General features: G+C 42.1%; 1 protein-coding gene across 1 annotated transcript in view; it reads right to left on the reverse strand.

Moving 5' to 3' along the window:
• Window positions 1-470: 470 nt before the first annotated feature.
• The window catches only part of LOC145355610 (protocadherin Fat 4-like), a 143,787-nt gene continuing 120,009 nt past the window's right edge, over window positions 471-24,248 (reverse strand). Inside the window, exons 68-75 of the mRNA XM_080207855.1 lie at window positions 19,279-19,435; window positions 16,442-16,547; window positions 16,120-16,335; window positions 14,613-14,758; window positions 8,916-9,057; window positions 2,737-2,981; window positions 578-708; window positions 471-480 (exon numbers count right to left, since the gene is read on the reverse strand). Coding sequence (XP_080063981.1) covers window positions 471-480; window positions 578-708; window positions 2,737-2,981; window positions 8,916-9,057; window positions 14,613-14,758; window positions 16,120-16,335; window positions 16,442-16,547; window positions 19,279-19,435 — 1,153 coding nt within the window. The remainder of the gene's footprint in view (window positions 481-577; window positions 709-2,736; window positions 2,982-8,915; window positions 9,058-14,612; window positions 14,759-16,119; window positions 16,336-16,441; window positions 16,548-19,278; window positions 19,436-24,248) is intronic.

Raw genomic sequence — 24,248 nt, forward strand, 5'->3', positions numbered from 1 at the left:
CTCTGAGTGAGGAAACTTCTCCCCACCTTAGCCCTAAATGATCAATCCCACATCCTGAGGTTGTGCCTGTGTTCTAGATTCTCGAGCCAGGGGCAACAACCATGTCTGCACTGTCAAGCTCTGTCAAAATCTAAGTGGGTTCAGGTTATGCCAGGTGGAGCGCACACACTCTGGCTGCTGACTAGCCTCCAGCTGAGGAAAGAGGACACCAGTAGGTAATTAGGTAGAGATTAGGTACTTAGTCCACACAAGGTACAGAAGAGAATGCTTCAGTCACAGACAACTGGGTTAAGCAAACCTTGTTAAGTTAATGCCGTCCAATGGTGATTAACACATGTCTTTCTACCAATTGGGCTGGTTTGATAGCAGTACCTTTTCTGTCAAGTTCAATAGCTCTAACTAATTATTACTCTCTGTATGTTCACCTATTTTTGTCTTTTAGATGTTTGCGTTTCCAATTTTTTTTTTATTCATTCCAGCCTGTAACATGTATTGAATTATTAATGCAATTCAAAAATGTCCAGGGAATCCAAAAATGTTGTATTGCTGGAAGAAAATGGAACAGTGCAGTACCTACCGTTGGTAGCACACCCAGGCAATACCAAGAACAAGAAGCACTGTCACAGCTCCAGCAAGAGTCAGCACCGCAACGAACCAGCGCTCTGGACTCCAGTAAAAGGAGGTTAATGTTAACACACTGGTAGTGAACTGAGGAAAAGAGAATCAATATCAATTAGTCTGAAAGCTATTAAAAATCACAGCTAAAAACCTTCATCAAAGAAACACACATCAAACATTCCCAAACTTTCACATTCTAATGTAAGGATCAGAAATGAATTGAGAGGCAGAAATCTTTTACTTTCAAAGTGAGGAATCTGCAAACTGACAATTGTCCAAATTAATTGTTAGCAAGAATATCCCAAAGCACTGGAATTATCTCAACACAATTAACTTTATTCATTTTCCCTAAATAGAAATGATATTGAATATCACCCTGTTCCTAACTACTGAGGAATCCAGCAATCACACTCTATACAGGAACTTAAAGTACAATTTTAAAATAGTTACCCCAATTAATACACTCTAATGTCGCTTTGCAAACCACCAGTTGCCAGGAAGAATTGCTAGTAAAAAGTTCATCATCATATTCATGCAATAAATACAGCTCTGGCGGGTTTATTAATAACCCCAGGATCAGCAAAAGTAGGAGTAGGCCAGTCAGCTCCACCATTCATTGTGATCATCTAACTAAATAGCCTGATCCCGCCTTCCCCCGATATCCTTTGATCCCTTTAGCCCTAAGAACTACATCTAACTCTCTCTTGAAAACAAACACCATTTTGGCTGCAACTGCTTTCTGTAGTAGTGAATTCCACAGGCTCACCACTCTCCCAGTGAAGAAATTTCTCCTCATCTCAGTTCTAAAAGGTTTACCCCATATCCACGCACTGTTAATACTGATTCTGGACTCCCCCGCCATCAGAAATATCTTTCCTTCTTCCAACCTGTCTGGTCCTGTAAGAATGTTTTAGGTTTCTATGAGATTCACCCTCATCCTTTCAAACTCCAAGGAATATAACTGACTGAATCCTAACTGATTCAATCTGTCCCCATACATCAGAGGAGTCAGTCTGGTAAACATTTGCTAAATTCTTTCTATAGCAAGAACATCCATCCTCAGATAAGGAGCCATAACTACACACAACGTTCCAGGTATGGCCTCACCAAGGTCCTGTATAATGCAGCAAGACATTCCTGTCTCTGAATCCTGTTGATATGAGGACTAAAATATAGTTTGCTTTTTTTTAACTGCTTGCTACACCTGCATGTTTACTTGCAGCGACTGGTATACGAGGACATCCAGATGCCATTGCACACTCCCCTCTCTAATTCTAAAGTCATTCAGATAATAATCTACCTTCCTGTTTTTGCTACCAAAGTGGATAGCCTCACATTTATCCACATTTTACTGCATCTGCCTTGAATTTGTCCACTCACTCAGTCCAAATCACACTGAAGCATCTTTGCATCTTCCTCACAGCTCACCCTCCCACCAAATAAGTTAGACGTTAAAAAGAAAGACTCTGAAAAATCTACAGGAGTGATTTTAACACAACCCACCCAGTGAGAATCCAGGTAGGCAGACATTTAAAGTCAGCTATGATAGTTAGTGCAAGACCTCCCTGTAGTAGTGCACACATTTCCCTAGAATCACAGAAGTTTGCAATGTGGAAGGAGGCCATTCGGCCCATTGTGTTTGCGATGGCTGACAAGGAGCTATCCAAGCTAATCTCATTTTTCTGATCTTGGTCTATAACCTTGTAGATTATGGCACTTCAAATGCATTTCCAATTATTTTTTAAATGTTATGAGGGTTCCTGCCTCTTCCATCCTTTGAGAGAGTGGGTTCCAGAATATCATTGTCCTCTGGGTGAAAACATCCCCCCTTGATTCACCTCTAAGCCTCTTGCCTTTTATCCTAAATCTATGCCCCCTGATTTCTGACCCCTCAACTGGAATAAGGCCTTCCTATCCATTCTACCTAGGCCCTATTTTCTGTCTCCTTGTGATAGTCCACATTGTATCACAATACAGTTATGTTGCAAAACAACAGGGGCATGCTATAACAATGTTATAGAATTACTATATTTGAATTCAGTATGGTATCTGCTATCTCTACATTAATCCTCCCTATTTCTGTTTATTCTTAGAATGGTTACACGGAGAAAACGCTACCTCTGTGCTGGTGGCAGTTGTAGGTTGGGTGGTTGTCCATGGGACCACATGTATCACCGCAGTTACTGTTGAAGTTAGTCGCTGGTGTTTATCCCCACCAAACTCATCCGTCACTTGGATCAGCAGCGTGTACTCCTTGGAGTGCTCAATGCCTTGAAATTCCTCAAACTGAAATCTCTGAGTGGAGACCACCTTTGCAGGATTGTTGTCTGGCCGCTGAAGCTCAAACAGATTTTCCACGTTTGCTACAGAATAGTTACCAGAACATCGCAGTGACATGAAAAGTCATAGAACATAGAACACAGAACACTACAGCACAGTATGGGCCCTTCAGCCCTCAATGTTGCGCCGACCTGTGAAACCCATCCGAAGCCCATCTAACCAACACTATTCCAATATCATCCATATGTTTATCCAATAACACTTAAATGCCTTTAATGTGGGTGAGTCAACTACTGTTGCAGGCAGGGCTTTCCACGCCTTTACTGTTCTGAATAAAGAACGTACCTCTGACATCTGTCCTATATCTATCACCCCTCAATTTAAAGCCATATCCCCTCGTGCTAGCCATCTCCATCTGAGGAAAAAAGTTCTCATTGTCCAATCTATCTGATCCTCTGATCATCTTGTATGCCTCTATCAAGTCACCTCTTAACCTTCTCTCTAATGAAAAAAGCCTCAAGTCCCTCAGCCTTTCCTCACAAGACCTTCCCACCATACCAGGATTTCTGGAATGGGTTATCTATTCACTGTTCAAGTGTGAAACTGACCTGGTTTTATAGAAACCTCCTGATGGTCAAGGTAGTCAAAGAATTAGTCTGTTTGGAGAATAGGTGGCTGAACCACAATGACTGTCACTCATGCCCATGTGGAAGCTGAAGATCTATTCCATAATATCAGGATGTAGCTAGGCTCCTGCGAATTTTTCCAACAGAACAGAAGTGGCTAGCCCGGCCATGTCCTGCATCACCCCAAGCTCATCGCCCTATCTCCTTTATTGAAGTTGATGATGACTCAGCAAATTACATCATTTGTCATAGTGTCCACAGGGTTCGAGTCCTACTCCAGGACTTGAGCACAAAACCTAAGGCTGACACTCCAGTACGGGGCTGAAAGTGTTGTCTATTGGATAAGATCCTCTGCATGCTAGATGTTCAAGATCACAAGGAATTATATTGAGAAGAGCAGGGAGTTATTTCCAGTGTCCTGGCCAGTATTTATCCTTCGATTAATTGAGAAATCAACCAAAATTCAAATCATGTACAATGTCATGCACATTTCAACAATCTAAACTTCATTGACCTAATCTTTCTTGGACAAAAACAAAAAATGCTGGAAAATCCCAACCGGTCTGACAGTATCTGTGGAGAGAGAATAGAGCAAACCTTCTGAGTCTGGATGACGCGCTCTGATGTAGGGTCGTCCAGACTCAAAATATTGGCTCTATTCTTTCTCCATAGATGCTGTCAGACCTGCTGAGATTTTCTAGCATTTTCTGCTTTTGTTTCAGATTCCAGCACCCGCAGTATTTTGCTTTAAACTTTCTTGGAACTTGTCATGAAAATAAGGTATGACTGTGGCATGGCATGACTTTCCGGAAGGCAATTTTTGACAATTGATTTATGTCAGTTTAACACTGAAATACCAACAAGCATAAGTTCTCTTAAACGTTTATGATATTTCCGAGATAATTTACCAAAACAATTACATAGCTTCACCCAATCATTCTGAAGATCGGCTTAGAAAGGTTTCCTGCACTGACACCAGTCCAAATGTAAAATTTCCAAGTTAGCAGGTGGCACATAGCTAAGTAGAAAACATGTCTTGTGAGGGAGATGCAAAGCAGCGTCAAGAGGATTTAGATAGACTTGACGGGTGGGCAAGGACATGGCAAATGGAATATATTGTGGAAAAATATTGTGAGGTGGGAGTAATTCTTAAATGGTAAGCAATTAGAAAGCATAGATATACAAAGGGACCTGGATGTCCTCATCAGTAAGTCAGTGAAAGGTAACATGCAGGCACAGGAAACAATTAGAAAAGCTAATGGTACATTAGACTTTATTGCAAGAGGATTTGAGTACAGGACTGGTGAAGTCTTGCTTCAATTGTATAGGAGATTGGGTGACTACCCCTAGAGTACTGTGACCAGTTTTCATTCCTTTACCTTAGAAAGGATATTATTGCACAATGGAGGTTCACTAGACTTTCTCAAGATCACAGGACTGTTCCATGAAGAAAGATTCAAGAAGCTGGGCCTGCATTCTCTAAATAAAGGTGATCTTATTGAAACTTACAAAATACTGAAAGATAGACAGGGTAGATGCAGGTAAGGTATCTCCCCTGGCTGGGGAGTCCAGAAACAGAGGGCACAATTTCAAAATAAAGGGGTTGCAAGTTAGGATAGATAAGAAGAAATGTTTTTAGTCAGAGGGTTGTGAACCTTTGGAATTTTCCACCCCAGAGGACGGTGGAAGCTCAGTTATTAAGTAGGTTCAAAGCAGAGAGTGAGAGATTTCTAAATACCAATGACATAAGTGGATATAAGGATAGTGTGGAAAAAGGCATCGTACTGGATAATTGGCCATAATCATATTGAATGGCGGAGCAGACTTGTTGGGCTAAATGGTCTATTCCTGTTCCTATGTTCCAATGTCCTATTTGTTAGCATAGATTACGTCCAAAAATGAAGGTGCTGTAGGTCTTAAACTCCGGGATCGTTTCCTCAAACAGTGTGTGTTGGAGCCGACGAGGGAGCGAGCTATCTTGGATCTGGTGCTATGTAATGAGGCGGGTAGAATTAGGGACCTTGTGGTGAAGGATCCTCTTGGGGAGAGTGATCATTGTATGGTGGAGTTTCTGGTGCAGATGGAGGAGGAGAAAGTGGGTTCCCGGACACACGTACTTTGTTTGAATAGAGGGAAGTACGGTAGGATGAGAGAAGAATTGGCAAATGTGGACTGGGGGAACGCGTTGGAGGGAGGGTCTGCTGAGGAGCAGTGGAGGATCTTTAAGCAGATCTTTCTTGGTGCTCAGCAGAAATTTATTCTGATGGTCAAAAAGGACCGTAGGAGGAGAGGTAATAAGCCGTGGATAACGAAGGAGGTGAAGGAAAGTGTTAAATTAAAAGCGGAGGAATTTAGAGTAGCTAAGAGTAGTGGGCGAGAAGAGGATTGGGAGAGGTTTAAATGTCAACAAAGATTGACAAAGAAGTTGATAAAGAAGGGTAGGAGAAGCTATGAAGCTGGGCTAGCGCTTAATATAAAAAAGGATAGCAAGAGTTTTTATAAATATATAAAAAGGAAGAGGCTGGCTAGGGTGAACGTTGGTCCTTTAGAGGATGAGAAAGGGGACTTAGTGGTAGGGGATGGGGATATGGCTAAGGTATTGAATAACTTTTTTGTTTCTGTCTTCACGGAGGAGGACGTGAATAATTTGCCGGGTGTTAGCGATGGAAAGGTGGTAGGACTGGAGGGTCTTAATGACATTACTGTTACTAGAGAGGCGGTGCTCGACAGACTGGAGGGGCTGATTGTGGACAAGTCCCCAGGACCGGATGGAATGCATCCGAGGGTTCTGAAAGAAATGGCGGAGGTGATAGTGGATGCCTTGGTGGTTATTTTCCAGACGTCGCTGGATTCCGGGGAAGTGCCGGATGATTGGAAAACGGCTAATGTTACACCGTTGTTTAACAAGGGTGTCAGGCAAAAGGCGGGGAATTATAGGCCGGTTAGTTTAACGTCTGTGGTAGGTAAAATGTTAGAATCCGTCATTAAGGAGGAAATTGCAAGGCATCTTGAAGGGAATTGCTTGATAGAGCAGACGCAGCACGGTTTCATTAAAGGGAAGTCGTATCTGACAAATTTACTGGAGTTCTATGAGGATGTGTCTAGGGCGGTGGATAGAGGAGAGCCGGTGGATGTGGTCTTTCTAGATTTTCAGAAGGCGTTTGACAAGGTACCTCACAAGAGGTTATTGCAGAAGGTCGAGGGACATGGAGTTGGGGGTAGGGTGTTAGCGTGGATAGAGGATTGGTTGTCAAATAGGAGGCAGAGAGTGGGGGTCAACGGGTGCTATTCGGATTGGCGGATGGTGACTAGTGGAGTGCCCCAGGGGTCGGTGCTGGGGCCTCAGCTTTTTACCATTTATATAGATGATCTGGAGGAGGGAACCGAGTGTATGGTGTCGAAATTTGCTGATGACACCAAGATTGGGGGAATGGCAAATTGTGCGGAGGGTGTGGAGAGTCTGCAGAAGGATCTAGATAGGCTGGGCGAATGGGCCAGGAAATGGCAAATGGAATTTAATGTTGGCAAGTGTGAGGTAGTCCACTTTGGTAGGAATAATGGTAGGAAGGACTATTACTTACGGGGCGAAAAACTGCAGCAGGCGACGGTGCAGAGGGACCTCGGGGTCCTTGTGCATGAGTCGCAAAAACCCAGCTTGCAGGTGCAGCAGGTGGTCAGGAAGGCGAATGGGATGCTGGCCTTCATAGCGAGGGGGATTGAATATAAAAGTAGGGAGGTCTTGCTGCAGTTGTATAGGGCATTGGTGAGGCCGCAGCTGGAGTACTGTGTGCAGTTTTGGGCGCCGCACCTGCGCAAAGGTATTTTGGCTTTGGAGGGAGTGCAGAGGAGGTTTACTTGGCTGATACCGGAGTTGAGGGGGTTGAGCTATGAGGAGAGGCTGAATAAACTAGGCTTGTACTCGTTAGAGTTTAGAAGAATGAGGGGAGATCTCATTGAGACGTATAAGATGATGAATGGGATGGATAGGATAGAGGTGGAGAGACTCTTCCCGCTCAAAAAAGACAGTAGGACTAGGGGGCACAGCCTCAAGATAAAAGGGGGGCGGTTTAGAACGGAGTTGAGGAGGAACTTCTTCACTCAAAGGGTGGTGAATCTCTGGAATTCTCTGCCCGTTGAAGTGGTGGAGGCTGCCTCGCTAAATATTTTTAAGACGCGGGTTGATGGGTTTTTGATAAGAGAGGGGGTTAAGGGTTTTGGGGAGAGGGCAGGAAGGTGGAACTGAGCCACGACAGATCAGCCATGATCTTATTGAATGGCGGGGCAGGCTCGAAGGGCTAGATGGCCTACTCCTGCTCCTATTTCTTATGTTCTTATGTTCTTATGACTGATGTCTGGCAGTGATAGCAATTTTCTGCAATTGTTTTGAATTTCTTGTCGTAAGACTTGCAACTGTATTTAACCAAAAATTTGTCAGTCTCATTGTCCTTAAAGTCTTTTATACCTCCTTGTTTCTCACACCCATCCATAAAGATCGAAGCTGCTGAATTGAGTTTCAGAATGAATATATTATTTTACGTACATAATGAGGCCATCTGGCAAAACAAATGTTTGGCCATCTGTTCACCCTGCTTCTGTACATATAATTGCCAGATGGCCTCATAATGAATGCTTAGTTGAGACAATGTGAGGTGAGATTCAGAGCGCCTAATAACCTAATACAATAAGGCCAAAGCCCCAGTAAAGGGAGGTGGGCTTTTCATCTGCTGGTCTCAACATCTGCCTATCTCCCTTGCTGAGTTGCATGTGCCTTTGAAGGCAGCAGGCCTATCTCCAGTCCATGTAGGGTGGGTAGTCTTCTCCAGGATGGAGGTGGGATTGTGGGGATCAACAAAATGCCTGACTCCTGTTATCTGTCTCTTGTACATAAATCTGACTCTAAGGGTTTCTGAGAGTGAAGCATTATGGCAGAGGGTAGCGGTAGATTCATTATTACCCCTATTGGTGAGGGGACATCTATATTTGTGCTTGGTTTGCATTAGCTTTATGTTCTGGTATGGGCAACTGAGATTGTCAGGAAATTTGGGCAAATTTTCTGACTGGCTAGGTGGAAACTTTGGCGCAATTTTGAATACAAATTGTCAAGGAAATTCTATGTTGGCTGGAATTTTAGTGTGTTCACTCCGGCCATTTACACCAGCAGGTTATCTGGTCCCGGTGGAGTAAAGGGGGTTTTGGCTGAACACCAAATTCTCCATCCTCGCTTACAGTGGCACCGGGCGTGAACTGCTGGAAATTACCCGCCATTATTTCTTCAAGTAGGTCCCTTCTTGCCTTTAGACTTCAATCAATTTTAATGAAGGCATTTATTAAAAAAACCAGGAACATCAATCTCCAAAGGACGTTCCCGAAATGAACAAAATTCGGGCTCACCTCCCACAATTGAATAGCTCAGTTCACGATCAGGCGAGTCCTTGTCAGAACACTGCAACTGGATAAACGGGGATGTGACAGTGGAATAGATGGTTTTCTCATAATATTCAGGCTCACACACTGGAGGCTCATCATTTATGTTCTGGAATTCAAACAGCTAATTAGCAACAGCAGCGACAGTGAGAGAGATGCACGTGAGTGATGAATAACAGGGCAGGATTAATTTTCAACACCGACGAATTCAAGCAAATAAATCAAAAATAAAGTTGGTCATTGTAAATTAAGCAGCTTCAATCCATTAAAATATGATGGCTTCATCAAGTGAAGAGCAGTTCATGAATACAGAATTAATCTCCCAGTCTAATGAAAAGTACTTGGAGTCATTAAGGTATGGAAAGAAGCCATTTCGCCCATCAAGCCTGTGGCAGCTCCTTGTAGATCATTCCTGTCAGTCAAATTCCCCACTTTATTTCCCCATTGCCCCATAAATTTCAAGCCCAATCTAAAATGTTACTGGATTTTCAAAATTTCATTTATCCTATCATGGTGCCAGCTATTGGTTAATTTCTAAAGCTCGAAAGAATCCATGATAAATGTCAACTTTAATTTTGAAAATATGACTCTGACTTTTAACTGACCGGAAATTTTGCAACTTGAAATGAGATAGAACAAACAACTTAAAAAGGCAAGGCTGACTTCCATGGTGAAGATAAATAAACAAAGCAGCGTGCAAGGAAAGAGACATTGCCTATAATCCAGACACCCATCAAAACTCATCATGAAGGAAGAGGCATTAAAATGTAAATGTTATTAAAACAATGGCTGCTATAGACCGATCCAACCAAAACCTCTTGGGAATCCACAACGGTTGAAATGTTTTCAAAGCAAGGCTGCAGTGATTGCAACGAGATTGCAAGAAAGACTTTAGCAGAAGAGACAGGATGAAAACAGGGCCTTCTCTCTATCTCTCTTTCAGAACAATTGTATTACCCAGTTTGGAAGACAACTTTACTAGAAATCTACCAAGATCTCTTAATAATTGCAATAGCTTCTACATGTGACATCCAAGAAACCAGCTAACCCAAAATGGCCACAATGTTTACAAATCTACACCTCAAGGATAATCAAAGGACAGTTGGAATCTAACTTCCTTTGTCTCTAGTATATATATATATGTGTGTGTGTGTGTGTGTTAATAAATTTGCTCCTTCTTTACTGAAGACAACCTTGTTTAAATGGTTCCTTATTGTCATAGCTTAAATAGTTTGAAGGGAGGGGAATGAGTTCCTCTCTTCTCACCTGGCTGTGACACAGAATAGTTGCCATTATTCAACTGATGCTTCTGCTTGCTACTAGAATTCTCTTAAAAATGCATAGTGTTATAATTGTTATTTACTGGGACTTACTATTGACCAGAAACTGAATTGTATTAGCCATACTTATGGCTAGCAAGAGTCGGTCAGAGACTATGAATTCTGCAGTAAATAACTCACCTCGCTACTCCTCAAAGCCTGTCAGCCATCTATAAGTCAGGAGTGTGATGGAATACTTGCCTGGATGAGTACAGCTCCAAGAACACTCAAGAAGCTCGACACCATCCAGGCCAAAGCAGCCACTTGATCGGAACCCCTTCCACAAACATTCACTCCATCCACGGCAGATATACAATGGTAGCCACATGTGTACCATTGTTACAGGAACTCAGCAAGGCATTTGAGGCAGCATCTTCCAAACCCACAATTACTACCATCTAGAAGCTCAAGGAAAGCAGGTAAATGGGAGTTCCCTGCCAAGTCACTCACCAACTTGACTTGGAAATATATCACCGTTCTTTCAATGTTGCTGGGCCAAAATCCTGGAATTCCCTCAGCATGAGCACTGTGAGTGTACGGAGACATGGACTGCAGTGGTTCAAGAGGGAAGCTCATCATCACCTTCCCAAAGGTAATTGTGATGGGTAATAAATGCTGGCTCAGAGTAGCAACACCCACATCCCATGAACGAATAAAAGAAATTATATCAGTAACTACTTTTCCGGCTATAGAATACTGTGTGACATCAGGAGATTGTGAAAAGCGCAAATGGAAGTCTTGGGAGTGTAAAATTCAGTTTTCTGCGATTTTTCTTCCCTTTTGGTTTTTAGATGGCTCCTAGTCTTTGGCGACACATCATAACTCAGAAGTGTTGGGTGAAGATTCATTGGCTGAGATTCTTCTCTTCATGGCCAATTCCCAAAGACATTCTTTGCTCCTCCAATTCTGATGCAATCTCAACCCATTTGCCTGGGTTGAGCATTATTTCCCACGCAAAAGTGCTGTTAGGTTTCCTGGTATTCAGGGAAGTCAGTGTGATATACCCGAGTAGCCATTACCCCAGTCTGATCATCACTTGCTGTATATCTTACATACTCATGACTGGCCTCAGGCCACCATATTCAGTGCTGAGAAGTGTCCCCCAGCCTAGCTCAGGTAAGGTTCCTCAAAAATGTGAGCAACACGTGAAGCTAGCTGTTTCACGCTCTTACTATGCTGCAAGTGGTATTCTCCACCAACAGGATGCTGTCGTCAAGACAAAAATACATTCTGCCTACCGGAATGAGTTATGTGGTATTTGGATTTGGACCAAAAAATGCACAAACATCAATTTAAGGCCATCAGTCAGGCTCGTAACGTACACACGCCAGAAGCTATACATAATTCACACACAGGACTGTCCTTTGCAGACAGAAGGTGTGTACCCACTCATTTCCAACTAGAGAAAAGCTTGGGGGGCGGGGGGGGGGGGTGGGTCGGGGGGTCAGCCATTCCCTGATTCATTCTCCATAACAATTCTTGGACCAATAAGAGTCAACTTGCCTGATTTAGAATTTAGACAGTTAACTGTTCCCTGGTGCATTCTCCATAGCAACACCACTACCAATCATAATCTACTTGCTAACTAGTCAGCACCCTTTTCTCAGGCAATTTTTGTTCCTTTTGAGATTTGGTATTCTTGTGAATCTGTTCTGATGAGTGCAGGATGAAAACTTTCAAGAGTATAACTCTTTATTCATCAATAATCAAATTCTGTACTACCAAGCAACTGACATGATATATTTTTGTAACATATAAACATATTGGTAACATATTACAGTAGGAGCTGTGGTGCAGTGCGTAGCATCCAGGCCTCTGAGCCTGGAACTCTTGCTTCCAATCTCACTCTGGGATTTGATGGCCATTGAATGTGCAGATATGGCTTAGGTAAACAGATTGATTCTGAACCTTAAAATCCTTCCAGTACACCTATCGCAGGAGATAAGAATGAGACAATCTACTGGTCAGCTGGAATCTGTAAAAGGCAATAACAAGCCACTTCAGTACCTTGTCAAGCATAATATTAGACCAAGATAAGGAGGCCCATTATCGTCAATGTCGTCTTGGGACATGGTACCTGAAAAGAAAGAGAACTTATACATCCCCTGATGAAGGGTCATCCAAACTAGAAACATTGGCTCTAACCTCTCTCCACAGATGCTGTCAGACCTGCTAAGATTTTCCAGCATTTCCTGTTTTTGTTTCAGATTCCAGCATCCCCATAATTTCTTTTAAACTTATACATCGTGTTCCCTTAACCATTAATACTGAAACCATAATTATTGTGAAGTTGACATGTAAATGCCATGAGTTATCACTAGATGGCACTCTAAGTATACATTGGGACTGAATTGAACACTTGAATAGTCAAATGTTTCTACATTTGAAAGGATTGTGCATGTGGATCTGACTAATATTTATAGGGAAACACTTTAAAAATCTCTACCTCTACCTGGGGTGACATAGTGACACAGTGATTAGCACTTACAGTGCCAGGGACCCGGGTTTGATTCCCATCTGCACATTCTCTGCATGAGTTTCCTTCGGTGCTCCGGTTTCCTCCCACAGTCCAAAACACATGCTGGTTAGGTGGTCGGCCACGTTAAGTTCTCCCTCTGTGCACCCGAACAGCGCCGAAGGGTGACGACTAGAGGATTTTCACAGTCACTTCATTGCAGTGTTAATGTAAGCCCACTTATGACAGTAATATATAAACTTAAACTTCACCATTATTTAGACCCCTGGCACATTTTGTTAATTACTGATACCCTTATCTCTCATCCAGGCCCTTATTTCCCCCATCATATTCCATATCTCTCCTATAATTATGTCACTTGTAATTATAAACACAAATGAGTGAGTTTGACAGATGGCTTCATGTGTTTTCTCTCACAGGATCCAAAGGTAATTCTTTGTGAGTGGAGGTATATGATTGACATTCCTACTAGTCAGGCAGTGATGTACCCAGCTGTCGCATGGTCAATACCCAAAGGAATGTCGAACAAATGAAAGTGTTCTTAAGCCAGCTCCACAAGCATTCAGGTAAAACTCCTCCAAAATCAACTTTGATGGACTGGACACTGTGACCAGACGGGCAAAAAGCATCTCCCCACCAGGACCCCTTTTCTCAATCCTCAAGTGGCCAATGTTCCGAGAGAGCATGAAGGAAATCTCTTGGGGACATTCTAAAACACTCTTTAAGGTGTGGCCGCATTGGCATTAATAACTCTGAGGACCTTGCTATTGATTGCTCAAAATGGTGACAATTTGTCCATCAAGCTGCATCATACTTTGAGTCACAATTGGAACACCAGTTCATGCCAGCTCCCCTCCAAACCATACACCATCTAGACTTGGAACTATATCGCCTCTCCTTCACTGTCACTAAGCAAAAATCCTGGAACTCGCTTCCTAACAGCACTGTGGGTATACCTGCAATAGATGTACTAGAGCACCCACACACAGAGGGTGGTGGAATGAGCTGCCTGAGGAGGCGATAAAGGCAGGTACAATTATAACACTTAAAAGACATTTGGACAGGTACATGAATGGGAAAGGTTTAGAAGGATATGGACCAAACATAGGCAAATAGGACGAGTTGAGTTTAAGAAACCTGGTCGGCATGGACAAGTTGGGCCGAAGGGCCTGTTTCTCTGCTCTATATTTCTATGACTACAGCAGTTCAAGGAGATGGCTCAGCATCACCTTCTCAAGAGCAATTAAGGACGGGCAACAAATACTTGCCTAGTCAGCGACACCCACATCCTGTGAAAGAATGAGGAACATCTCATTGATGAGACAGAGTGGCAGCAGAGAAAGAAAGAAAAGGAAGCAAATCCTGCACTTCAGATTCTTCTGATCATCCTGTCCTATCAGCCCAAAGATCTACAGTTCAAGAATCAGCTGTTCAATCCCATAAAAACTATGGCAGAACCTCACAATCCCAAACAGACATCATCCTCAAATTATAGGATAACTAGTGATGATGAGATAAGTACTAAATCTAGTTAGTATTTTGTCCTTACAGCACCAATTAAACATATGTCTATACTCGGCCAGTGTTCTCAGCACCTGCATTCTGAACCAGGTTCAACAGTGTTGATGTTGAGTAATGATCGGTTTGTGTCTCTTGGTCTTCTATGCCTCAAAATTCAGTTTATAGTTTTAAGTGTACTGGTAATCTATTCCAAAGGATCTCAGAAGATTCTGTAACTGTGAATTGTCACAATGGGATGAGCTATGCAGAAGTAAGCAAGCCAGTGAATCTCTTTAGTTTAAATGTTTTGGTTGAATTACATGGAGAAAATATAATCTAGAGTTTGGTTTTGACAGAATAGTATCTTACCATCACATTAACAGTTACTATCGCTGAACTGCTTCTCTGTCTGAGTGGATCTATTTGAAGATCATTATTCATGTCCACAGCTTTGATAGTGAGGGTATAAGTATCGTGCGTTTCTCTATCCAGTATATTTAGAAGCCTTATCCGACCTGATGGGGTAAAAATAAACTGTTACTGAACTAGTAAAGGTTTAAAAGACAGATCTTCCCTGCTATCCCACAAAAGATTAAACCAAAATACAAATAAATAAATATTACTGAATATTTCTAAAAACAGCCATGATTTTTTCTTGGTTATTTGACTATCTCATCTGGAGAAGTAAGAAGTCTCACAACACCAGGTTAAAGTCCAACAGGTTTATTTGGAATCTCAAACTTTTGGAGCGCTGCTCCTTCATCAGGTGAGTGTTCCCAAAGCTCGTGATTCCAAATAAACCTGTTGGGCTTTAACCTGGTGTTGTGGGACTTCCCACTGAACCCACCCCAGTCCACATCATCTGGAGAAGTACAATATAAATGAGGAGCAAATAAACGAGGCTGCAACTGGCGGGAACCTATTAATGAGGAAAAGGTGCTGCCAGTAATGAGTGATTGGCTTTCACATCACAGCCACGCATCCAATATATGAGAAAATATTTCAGTAGATGTCTCACTGTGTTGTGAGCAGTCTGAAACCTGTCACCAAGTTTCGAAGGTTTACAAAGTCCTCCTTGCTCTACTCACCACGGTAACATAGAACTTCTACTGAAATATTGGACTTAACTCACACTTTTAAGGGAATGTATTGATTCTGAAAGATGCTGGTTTCTATTTTTGCATCTTAGGGAGAACAATGGATGATAATGGCACTCAAAAGATGCTCAGAAATGTTTTTCTTCCTTTGGGACAGCGCTCTTGAATTGTTTCCATCCCTTTAAATCTAGCCAAATTTACACTTGAAACAATGGTAAGTCTATTTGATTGAAGTCTGTCTTCAACCTGTCACAGCCATTCTAGTTTTTGATTTGATTTATTATTGTCACATGTATCAACATACAGTGAAAAGTATTGTTTCTTGCAACTTATACAGAAAATATATACAATAAGGAAATATATATGTATAATAAGGAAATCACAGCTTGACAGATCTTCCAGTAGGAGTGATAAAGATTGAAGAATGGGGATGAGAAAAAAAATCAGCTACGATTGAATGGTGGAGCAGACTCGATGGGCCGAGTGGTCTAATTCTGCTCCTATATCTCATGGTCTTATGATATAGCTCTCAAAGACAACTTTGTCTGGGATTTTCCGGCCACGCTCACACCAAGGCTGAAAATTCCTGCCCAAGGTCAACGGATCTTTGCACGTTCGCTATGATTCCCGTGGCAGGCAGGATGGGAAAATTCTGCCCAATTTTCTCATGAGGATCATGCAACAGGTTTTATATCTAATGAGTTGCTAAGTGGAACTTACACTGAAAAAGAACACAAAGACATATTCAGTGAGAAATATAAATAGAAACCTTGCAGTACCTGAGTCAGATTCAATATAAAACTTGGGTGGGACATCAGTGTTGCCTCCTACAATAGAATATTTCACATTGTTTTCTGGTAGGTCACCATCGCTAAATGCTGCTGTTCCAACAAGAGCCCCAATTGGGCTGTCTTCAAATATACTGAATGTTCTTGATCCGGAGAAAGGGGTCCTTTCATTCACAGGTGTGACCTTCACTATAACAGTGGAGGTGCCTGGACAAACAAATTATGAAATGGCTCATTCAAAGTAATTCAACTTCATGCTTACATCAGTATACAAGCTGCCTACTAAGTAAATCATATGCAGACACAGACTTACTTGTCAATTGAGGGACACCATTATCCTCTATCTTAACAAATATTGTATGTTGGAAGTTAACTGCAGCAAATGAGCCATCATCATATTGCAAAAGTGAATTCCCAACCTGCAAAATAAGCAAAGCTGTTCACTGTAAGTGAATCAATACCTTATGCAGGGGATTACACTGATATTACTGTCTTTTGTAGTCAATCCAAGAAGGTTTAACCTTGGTAAAGTGGAGATTCAATCTCAGTTCAAACTTTGGGTTTGGTTGCATTTTATCTGATTTTATTCCAGTGAACTTGAAACAAATCTGTGGAGTGACATTGTGAAGCACAGATATAGTGGGGGCTGGCAATGCTCCTTTTCCACATTTTTTACAACCTTATTCAAAAGCAGTTTAACCATCAGCACAGCAAGAACCATTTCAATTTTCACACTACACGCTTGTTAATATTAAAAGCTTCAAAAATGACAATGCTGAAGTGGAATTTGAGAATTGATTTGTTGTAACACTCAATTCACAATATTGTATGAAATTGAATAAATGATGAAATTATAGTTTGTGTTATTATGCATGAGTATTATGTGCTTTAGAGAGGATACAGAAAAGATTTACCAGGTTGTTGCTTGGTAAGGAGGGCATTAGTTGTGAGGAGAGGTTGGAGAAACTTGGTTTGTTCTCACTAGAACAACAGTGGATGAGGGGCACCTGACTGAAGTCTACAAAATTATGAGAGGCATGGGCAGAGTGGATAGTCAGAAGCTTTTTCCTAAAGTGGAAGAGTCAATTACTAGGGGGCACAGGTTTAAAGTGTGAGGGGCAAGGTTTAAAGGAGATATGAGGCAGATTTTTTACATAGAGGGTGGTGGGTGCCTGGAACTCATTGCCAGGTGATGTAGTGGAAGCAGATACGGTAGTGACTTTTAAGGGGCATCTTGACAAATACATGGATAGGACGGGAATAGAGGGATATGGTCCCCGGAAGGGTAAGGGTTTTAGTTGAGTTGGGCAGCATGGTTGGGTGCAGGCCTGGAAGTCCAAAGGGCCTGTTTCTGTGTTGTAATTTTCTTTGTTCTTATATACATAGTTCAAAACAAAGAAACACAAAAACTAGAAGCAGGATTCAGCCCTTCGAGCCTGCTCTGCCATTCATTTTGATCATGGCTGATCATCAGATTCAATATTCTGATCCCACCTTCCCCCCATATCCCTCGATCCCTTTAGCCCCAAGTTATCATATTCAAGTTAGCTTGAAGATGATATGAAGAATCCAAAAAAGTAACTATTTGCAAGCTGTGATCATCCCCAATGACTTGTTCTCCCAAAAATGGATGGGTTTAGGATCAGTTGCTTGTGTCCAGGACAGGAATATTGTTGGAACATTTTTAGAGCCACTGGAAATTCGAACTCGAGAAGGTTAGGGGTTGATTATGATCGTCTATGCAATTGACTTTTGCAAAAAGACTTGGAAGGACAATTGCTCAAGAGGCAAACTGAGATTGGGATGCAGCAGATCATAGAGTCTAGAAAGTATGGATGTCATGGATTCATAATTTATCATTTGATCAATGGATGAGCATTTGTTTAGAGAATTGACCAGCGGCAGGGGAAAATTTTCTCTGAGCATAACCTGTAACAAAATTTATATGTATTTTTTTATTTATTCTTAGGGTGTGGGTGATCTGGAGAGGGGCATTTATTGTCTACCCCATAATTTACAAGATTATGAGGGGCATGGGCAGAGTGGATATTCAGAAGCTTTTTCCCAGGGTGAAAGGGTCAATTACTAGGTTTAAGGTACGAGGGGCAAGGTTTAAAAGAGATGCACGAGGCAAGTCTTTGACACAGAGGGTGGTGGGTGCATGGAACTCGCTGCCATGGGAGATAACGGAAGCAGATGCGATAGTGACTTTTAAGGGGCATCTTGACAAATACATGAATAGAATGGAAATCGAGCGATATGGTCTCCAGAAGGGTGGAGGGTTTTAATTCAGTGAGGCAGCATGGGCAGTGCAAGCTTGGAGGACCGAAGGGCCTCTTCCTGTACTGTAATTTTCTTTGTTCACCCTACAAAGATGGTGCTGACCTGTTTCTCGAATATTGGAACCTAGTGCTGATTGTGTTCCCAGAATGGAGAAGAATAAAGAATTGGAGGATCTTAAGGCAGTCATGAAGGTCATGGAGAGAGTCATAATAGTTCATGTATAACTCAGAGTGAATTTGGAGTTGATGGTGATCGTACAATTTGGCTGGCTTTGCTCTTTCAGTTGTTTCTCAGTGCTTGGCAATTGTGTTGGCGATCTGTTCCACATGTTTATTACCATGTAGATGGGGAGTAACATCCTTTCTAGTTGCTAGCTTTTGTAACAGTTATTAATTTTATGAAATCTTACATAATACAAACAGATTGGGTGGGATGTTATGACCTCGCTCGGATGAGACCCGAAACTCCTGCCCTGAGGTCAAACAGAGATTTCCATTGTCGGACCCTCACTCGCTGTGATTCCATGGTGGGCGAGGTAGTGGAGTTCCGGCCATTGTATCCATATTGTCCATACTTATTGCCAAGACAAATCTGGAGCATATCATGAGATAGTTGTGCCTTTATTTGCTGCACAGGTAGAAATCCTTTAAACTCCATAAGAATTTGGCAATTAAAAGTAAAAGGAAATTAAGAATTTGACCAGCGTTATTAGAGGATTTTAATAGTCTCCCCCAATATAAAATAACACTTTGCAGTTCTTTTATGATGTTGGGAATCAGAAATAGCTTTGAAGTCATTTATTATAGTCACATAAGGAAAGAATAAGTTTAATTCTGCAGCAGTTCAATGGACTTAAATTGTACTTACAGTAATTTCATTGTCAGTAATGTTAAACCTTCCTGTTGAATATGTGTCTAGAATCATTGTGTACTGCAGGATCTTGTTAACCGCCGTTCTGTCATTATCCCAGCAATTCAGTGATACAACTGGAGTGCCCTCTGGGGAAGTTTCAGCAAGCTCAATGCTGGAAAATGTAAGAAAGGTAAAAGTTAAAGCCATTTAATAAACATGTTTAGAAAAAGGATCAATGTTGCCTCCAACTCAAACATCAATTTAAACACATTTCAGAACCAAAGAAGAAAAAGCAGTGGAAAAGTTTGTATATTTGAGGGAAGACCAGGATTGAGGCCATAAAGATAAAATAGTCATTAAAACTTCCAATAGGGAATTCAGGAGAAACATCTTTACTAGGAGAATACTTAAAATGGGCAATTTGCTAGATGCACTCAAGAGGAAGGCAAATAAGCACATGAGGGAGAGGGAGTTAGAGAACATGTTGATGGGGTTAGGTAAGGAGGGATAGGAGGAGGCCTAATGGAGCATAAATTCTGACATGTACCTAGTGGTATATTGCAAGATCTGAACATTATGTGTATGTATAATTGCCCACTCTGCTGTCCTCTTTTTTGAAGAAGTGCAAATAAAGTTGTCCAATAATGGCTGTCCACTGTGAGTTTGCAAGGTTTACAACTGCTTTTGTAAAACATGAACGGTACACAGGTAAGTTTCCTCTGTTTGTGAGGGTAGTCACTGCCAGGTTGGCACTGTCCCTTGGCATCCTGGCAGTAGCAGCCTGAGAATGTCAAACTAGCAGTGCCACCCTATCAGGGCCAATGTGGCAGTACAAATCTGGCAGTGCCAGGGCCAGACCCTCTGGGGAGGTCCATGGGGGAGTTGGGGGGAGGTTACTCTGCTGCACATTGGGGCGAGGGTTGGTGATTGCCCTGATCCATGCAGATGTGGGGAGTTATCCAGATGCTTTTTGGGAGTGCAAGGAAATTGGGGCAGGGATTGCCATGGTGCTTGCGGGGGCAGTGGTCCCTTTATCCATGGTGGGGGGTTTTCAGTGCTTTAAAAAGGATGCCCAGTCGCTGTAGAGACAGTGTTGGAGCGCACCCCAAGACCAGAAATTCCCACTCAAGATCAACAGACCTTTAAATGATCCACTAAACTTTCTGTCCCGTTAGCTACGCTTCCCGTGGCAGGCAGGATGGGGAAATTCCATCTTATATATTTCAATAAGATCACCTCTCATTCTTCTAAACTCCAGCGGATCCAGATTCAGATCCAGAAGATCTGAATCTGGTCCCAGTCCTGGTCCATTTGTCAAGTGATCTTTCTCTGATTGCTTCTAACACATTTCTATCCTTTCTTAAATCAGGAAACCAAAACATCATCAGGAAGTGACCATGTTTTAAAAGGGGAAAAGAAACAACCTGAACATATGATTATTAATGCCTTGTTAACTGTTAATTTCTTATTAATGGTTTGTTATTAACTTGAATATCACAAGCCTTGTTAACTCCCTGTTAACACCACATTAATGGCTTGTCAATTCCCTATTGGTACCTTGTTAATTTTTTAAAATGTCTTGTTGGTGAGTTTTCACTTAAAGGATCAGCAGTTTTCTTCAGGGGGAAATTAAAGTAATGCGGTCACATCTGCTGATCTGGGATTCATTCAATAATGCAACAGCTGAAGTGGTCGATTTTGCTGAAATTGTCACTTTAGCCGGTTCACTGTTGCCACTGGAGAACAAGGACTCCAAAGAGTCCAAACACCAGTGTGCAGAGGGTTCTTAAACAGTCTCGTGTGCTGCATGGTAATCAGCTGAGCTTCCGTAATCGATGGCCACTATGGGGGACTGGGGTGCTTCATTGATCCACACCTTTTTTCGGAGTTCTGTTTCTTTTGGTGTGGTATCCCTTTAAGGGGCTGCCTTTGTATTTTGTTCCTCAGTTTTGTAAATTTAGTTTACTGGTGGGGGGGGGGGTTTGGTCCAAAATAGGTTGCTCAGCTGAACAGTCCTGGGTTTACAGGCCCCACCTACAGGTCCAGGCAGCAGATGATCAAGGGTGTCATCCTAGCCGACTGTTTGCCCCCTACCACGGTTATATTCACAGCCAGATGTCCCTGGAAAGGAAGCTCACGGTGTCTGAGGGCCTTCCATGCCTGCTGGGCATTGAAGGGACCTTTAATCACATTTTAATTTGATGTTTTAAGTTTCCTTTCCATTTAGTTTTGGGTGGCTCCCCTCCTTTTAGGGAGCTGCCCCTTTTTAACTTAGTTAAGTTGATTTTGTTTATTTGGTTGAACACAAAAAGGTGGTGCTGGGTTTACAGGCACTTTAAACAGTTCAGCAGTAAATCCACCTGCATTGTGGAAAATTGGAAATACAAGGTCCCATAGTTTTGAATGTTTAAATAAATTATTGTCAGGACAAAAACAACTGGAACTAACCATCAGGTAATTTAAACATAATTTTAAATACCAACTCCATAAACTGCTGATGCATACAATTTGGATTATGGTTTGTGTCTGTGATTAAGAAGTGTAGGAATCAATGGTGTATGTGTAAATAATAATAATCTGTTTTTTAAACTCTGAAAATGGCCATGATCATTGAATTGGGATGTACAAATTGTAGCTCAGCTGAATTTCTTGCAGTTCCTGTTCTCATGCTGGGTTAATAAACAGCCTTGGGGGATATCAATAGGTGCTTTAAGCTGCTTGAGAGGAATGCAATTAGTGTCACTGCAGGGGGCTCTGAGTAGACAGGTATGAGCCAACCAGTACTTTGTACAAATAATAATGTACAGAACAATTTAGTTCAGTGTAAAGTGAACCAATCTGCCTTCTGTCATTATAAGAGATTAGAAAGAAAGGTAAGATTAACTCTTAAATCATACAAGTTGACAACATCGCCAGGAATCTTTGCTAGTCCATATTCAATATGCCTATATTAATTGCTCATGACACAATGCATTGGAAGGCTTCTGCTTAGTTAAACTTTCTGTCCCGTCCCAGGCTGAGCTATTTGTATCTTTGAATCTTGAAGTGGGGGCTGCACGGTGTTGCAGTGGTTAGCACTACTGTCTCACAGCGCCAGGTTCAATTCTAGCCTCAGATGGCTGTCCATATGGAGTTTGCACATTCTCCCCGTTTCTGTGTGGGTTTTCCTCGGGGTGCTCCGGTTTCCTCCTAAGATCCAAAAATGTGCATTGGCCATGCTAAACTTGTCCCTCAGATGTATAGGTTAGGAGAATTAGCGGGGTAAGTATGCGGGATTATGTGGATAGGCCTGGGATGTTTTGTTGGTGCAGACTTGATGGGCTGAATGGCTGCCTTCTGGGCTACAGAAGGGATTCTATGATAACATTGGTTCAGCATCTTCAGGCTAAATCAAGAATTGTGAATCTGCAGTAATCTAGTAACACACAATGTTCACCAAAATAAAATCAGGTAGACTCTTGAAATAAATAATAATCTCTGATGATAAGTAACTTTAACTGCTTTTTAATTGCGTTACTGTATCTGATTGGCGACTTTGACACAATAATGTTACATCATGTTGCAAGTGATGTAACACTATTAATCAGGAACTTTTACCTACATTATTCACATCCATTAAGTTGCCTGCATATCCATGGGTGCCAGGTGTGCTAGGCCTGATTCCACCCAACATTCCCCAAAAACAGACTATCCCACTGGAGGGAGGTGGAGGGGCTGGGGGTGGATGTTGGACACCCCCTGGGTGCAATGGTCTCCACATTATGAAGTCTCACAACACCAGGTTGGAGTCCAACCAGTTTATTTGTTAGTAATGATAGTGATACTAATGATAGTAATGTTAAACTGGTTGGACTCTAACCTGGTGTTGTGAGATATCTTACCATGTTTATCCCAGTCCAACGCTGGCATCTCCACATCATGCAATGGTCTCCACCAGGACTTCGATTTCAATTAAACTTCCAATAGGAAAAACAGATAGGTCCCACAACATGGGAATAAATTTAATGTAAATACTGCAACGTTTCAGCTATGAACTGATCCTGACTAAAACCTTCAATATATTTGTATACAGCAGCTTTGAAATATGCGTTGAACAACTACAGATCCTGCCTAAAGATTGTGGCAGCTGTGGGTGAGGGAAAAGGGGAAAGAGTCGGGGTGGGGGATGGGGAATCCCTTCATCTACTTAGATCAATGGAGAAATAAAATGCAACAAATAAGTATTTTTCCAGCAGCTTCCATGATTTCAGGATGTCCCCCCAGAGTGTCTTGCTGCTTTTTGAAGCGTGGTCACAGCGAAATGTGGAAATTGTGCTGGCCAAACACTTTTTGCACAGCAAGCTCCAATGGTGGATCTTTTACATTCATTTGTGAGATTAGACATGATCTCAGATTGACATTACATCGAGCACTGGTACCACAGACAGTGCAGCACTCTCTCAGAGCTGTGTTGGGATTGTGAGCCCCTGTGCCTAACTCTCTGGAGTGGGACTCAAACCCACTGAACTCCAGAGTGCAGAATGCTTCAATACGGTAGAAACCCATCAATGGTGTATCTGGTCCACCTGCTATTGCAGCAGCCCTCGACTATCTGTGGATGACAAACTGACGAAAGCACAATGCCTGCCTACCCTTTCTGTCAGTGTGATTAGCACCAAATGGCATGGGCAATGTAAAATCTCGTCAATGGACTCTCTAATGGCTTTAATTGGCCCTTTAATTGTCATTAGGCATGGCTCTGCCTCCCGCGTGTGCCTGCCAACCTCAATATTGCACGCATGCACCATGACATTAGGACACACGCCTGATATCATCTTCTGCAGTTTTAAGAACATAAGAACATAAGAAATAGGAGCAGGAGTAGGCCATCTGGCCCTTCGAGCCTGCCCCGCCATTCAATAAGATCATGGCTGATCTGTCGTGGCTGATCTGTCGTGGCTCAGTTCCACTTTCCCGCCCTCTCCCCATAACCCTTAATCCCCTCT

The sequence above is a fragment of the Carcharhinus amblyrhynchos genome, chromosome 19, assembly GCF_965287045.1.
Source record: "Carcharhinus amblyrhynchos chromosome 19, sCarAmb.v2.hapA, whole genome shotgun sequence".
NCBI lineage: Eukaryota > Metazoa > Chordata > Chondrichthyes > Carcharhiniformes > Carcharhinidae > Carcharhinus > Carcharhinus amblyrhynchos.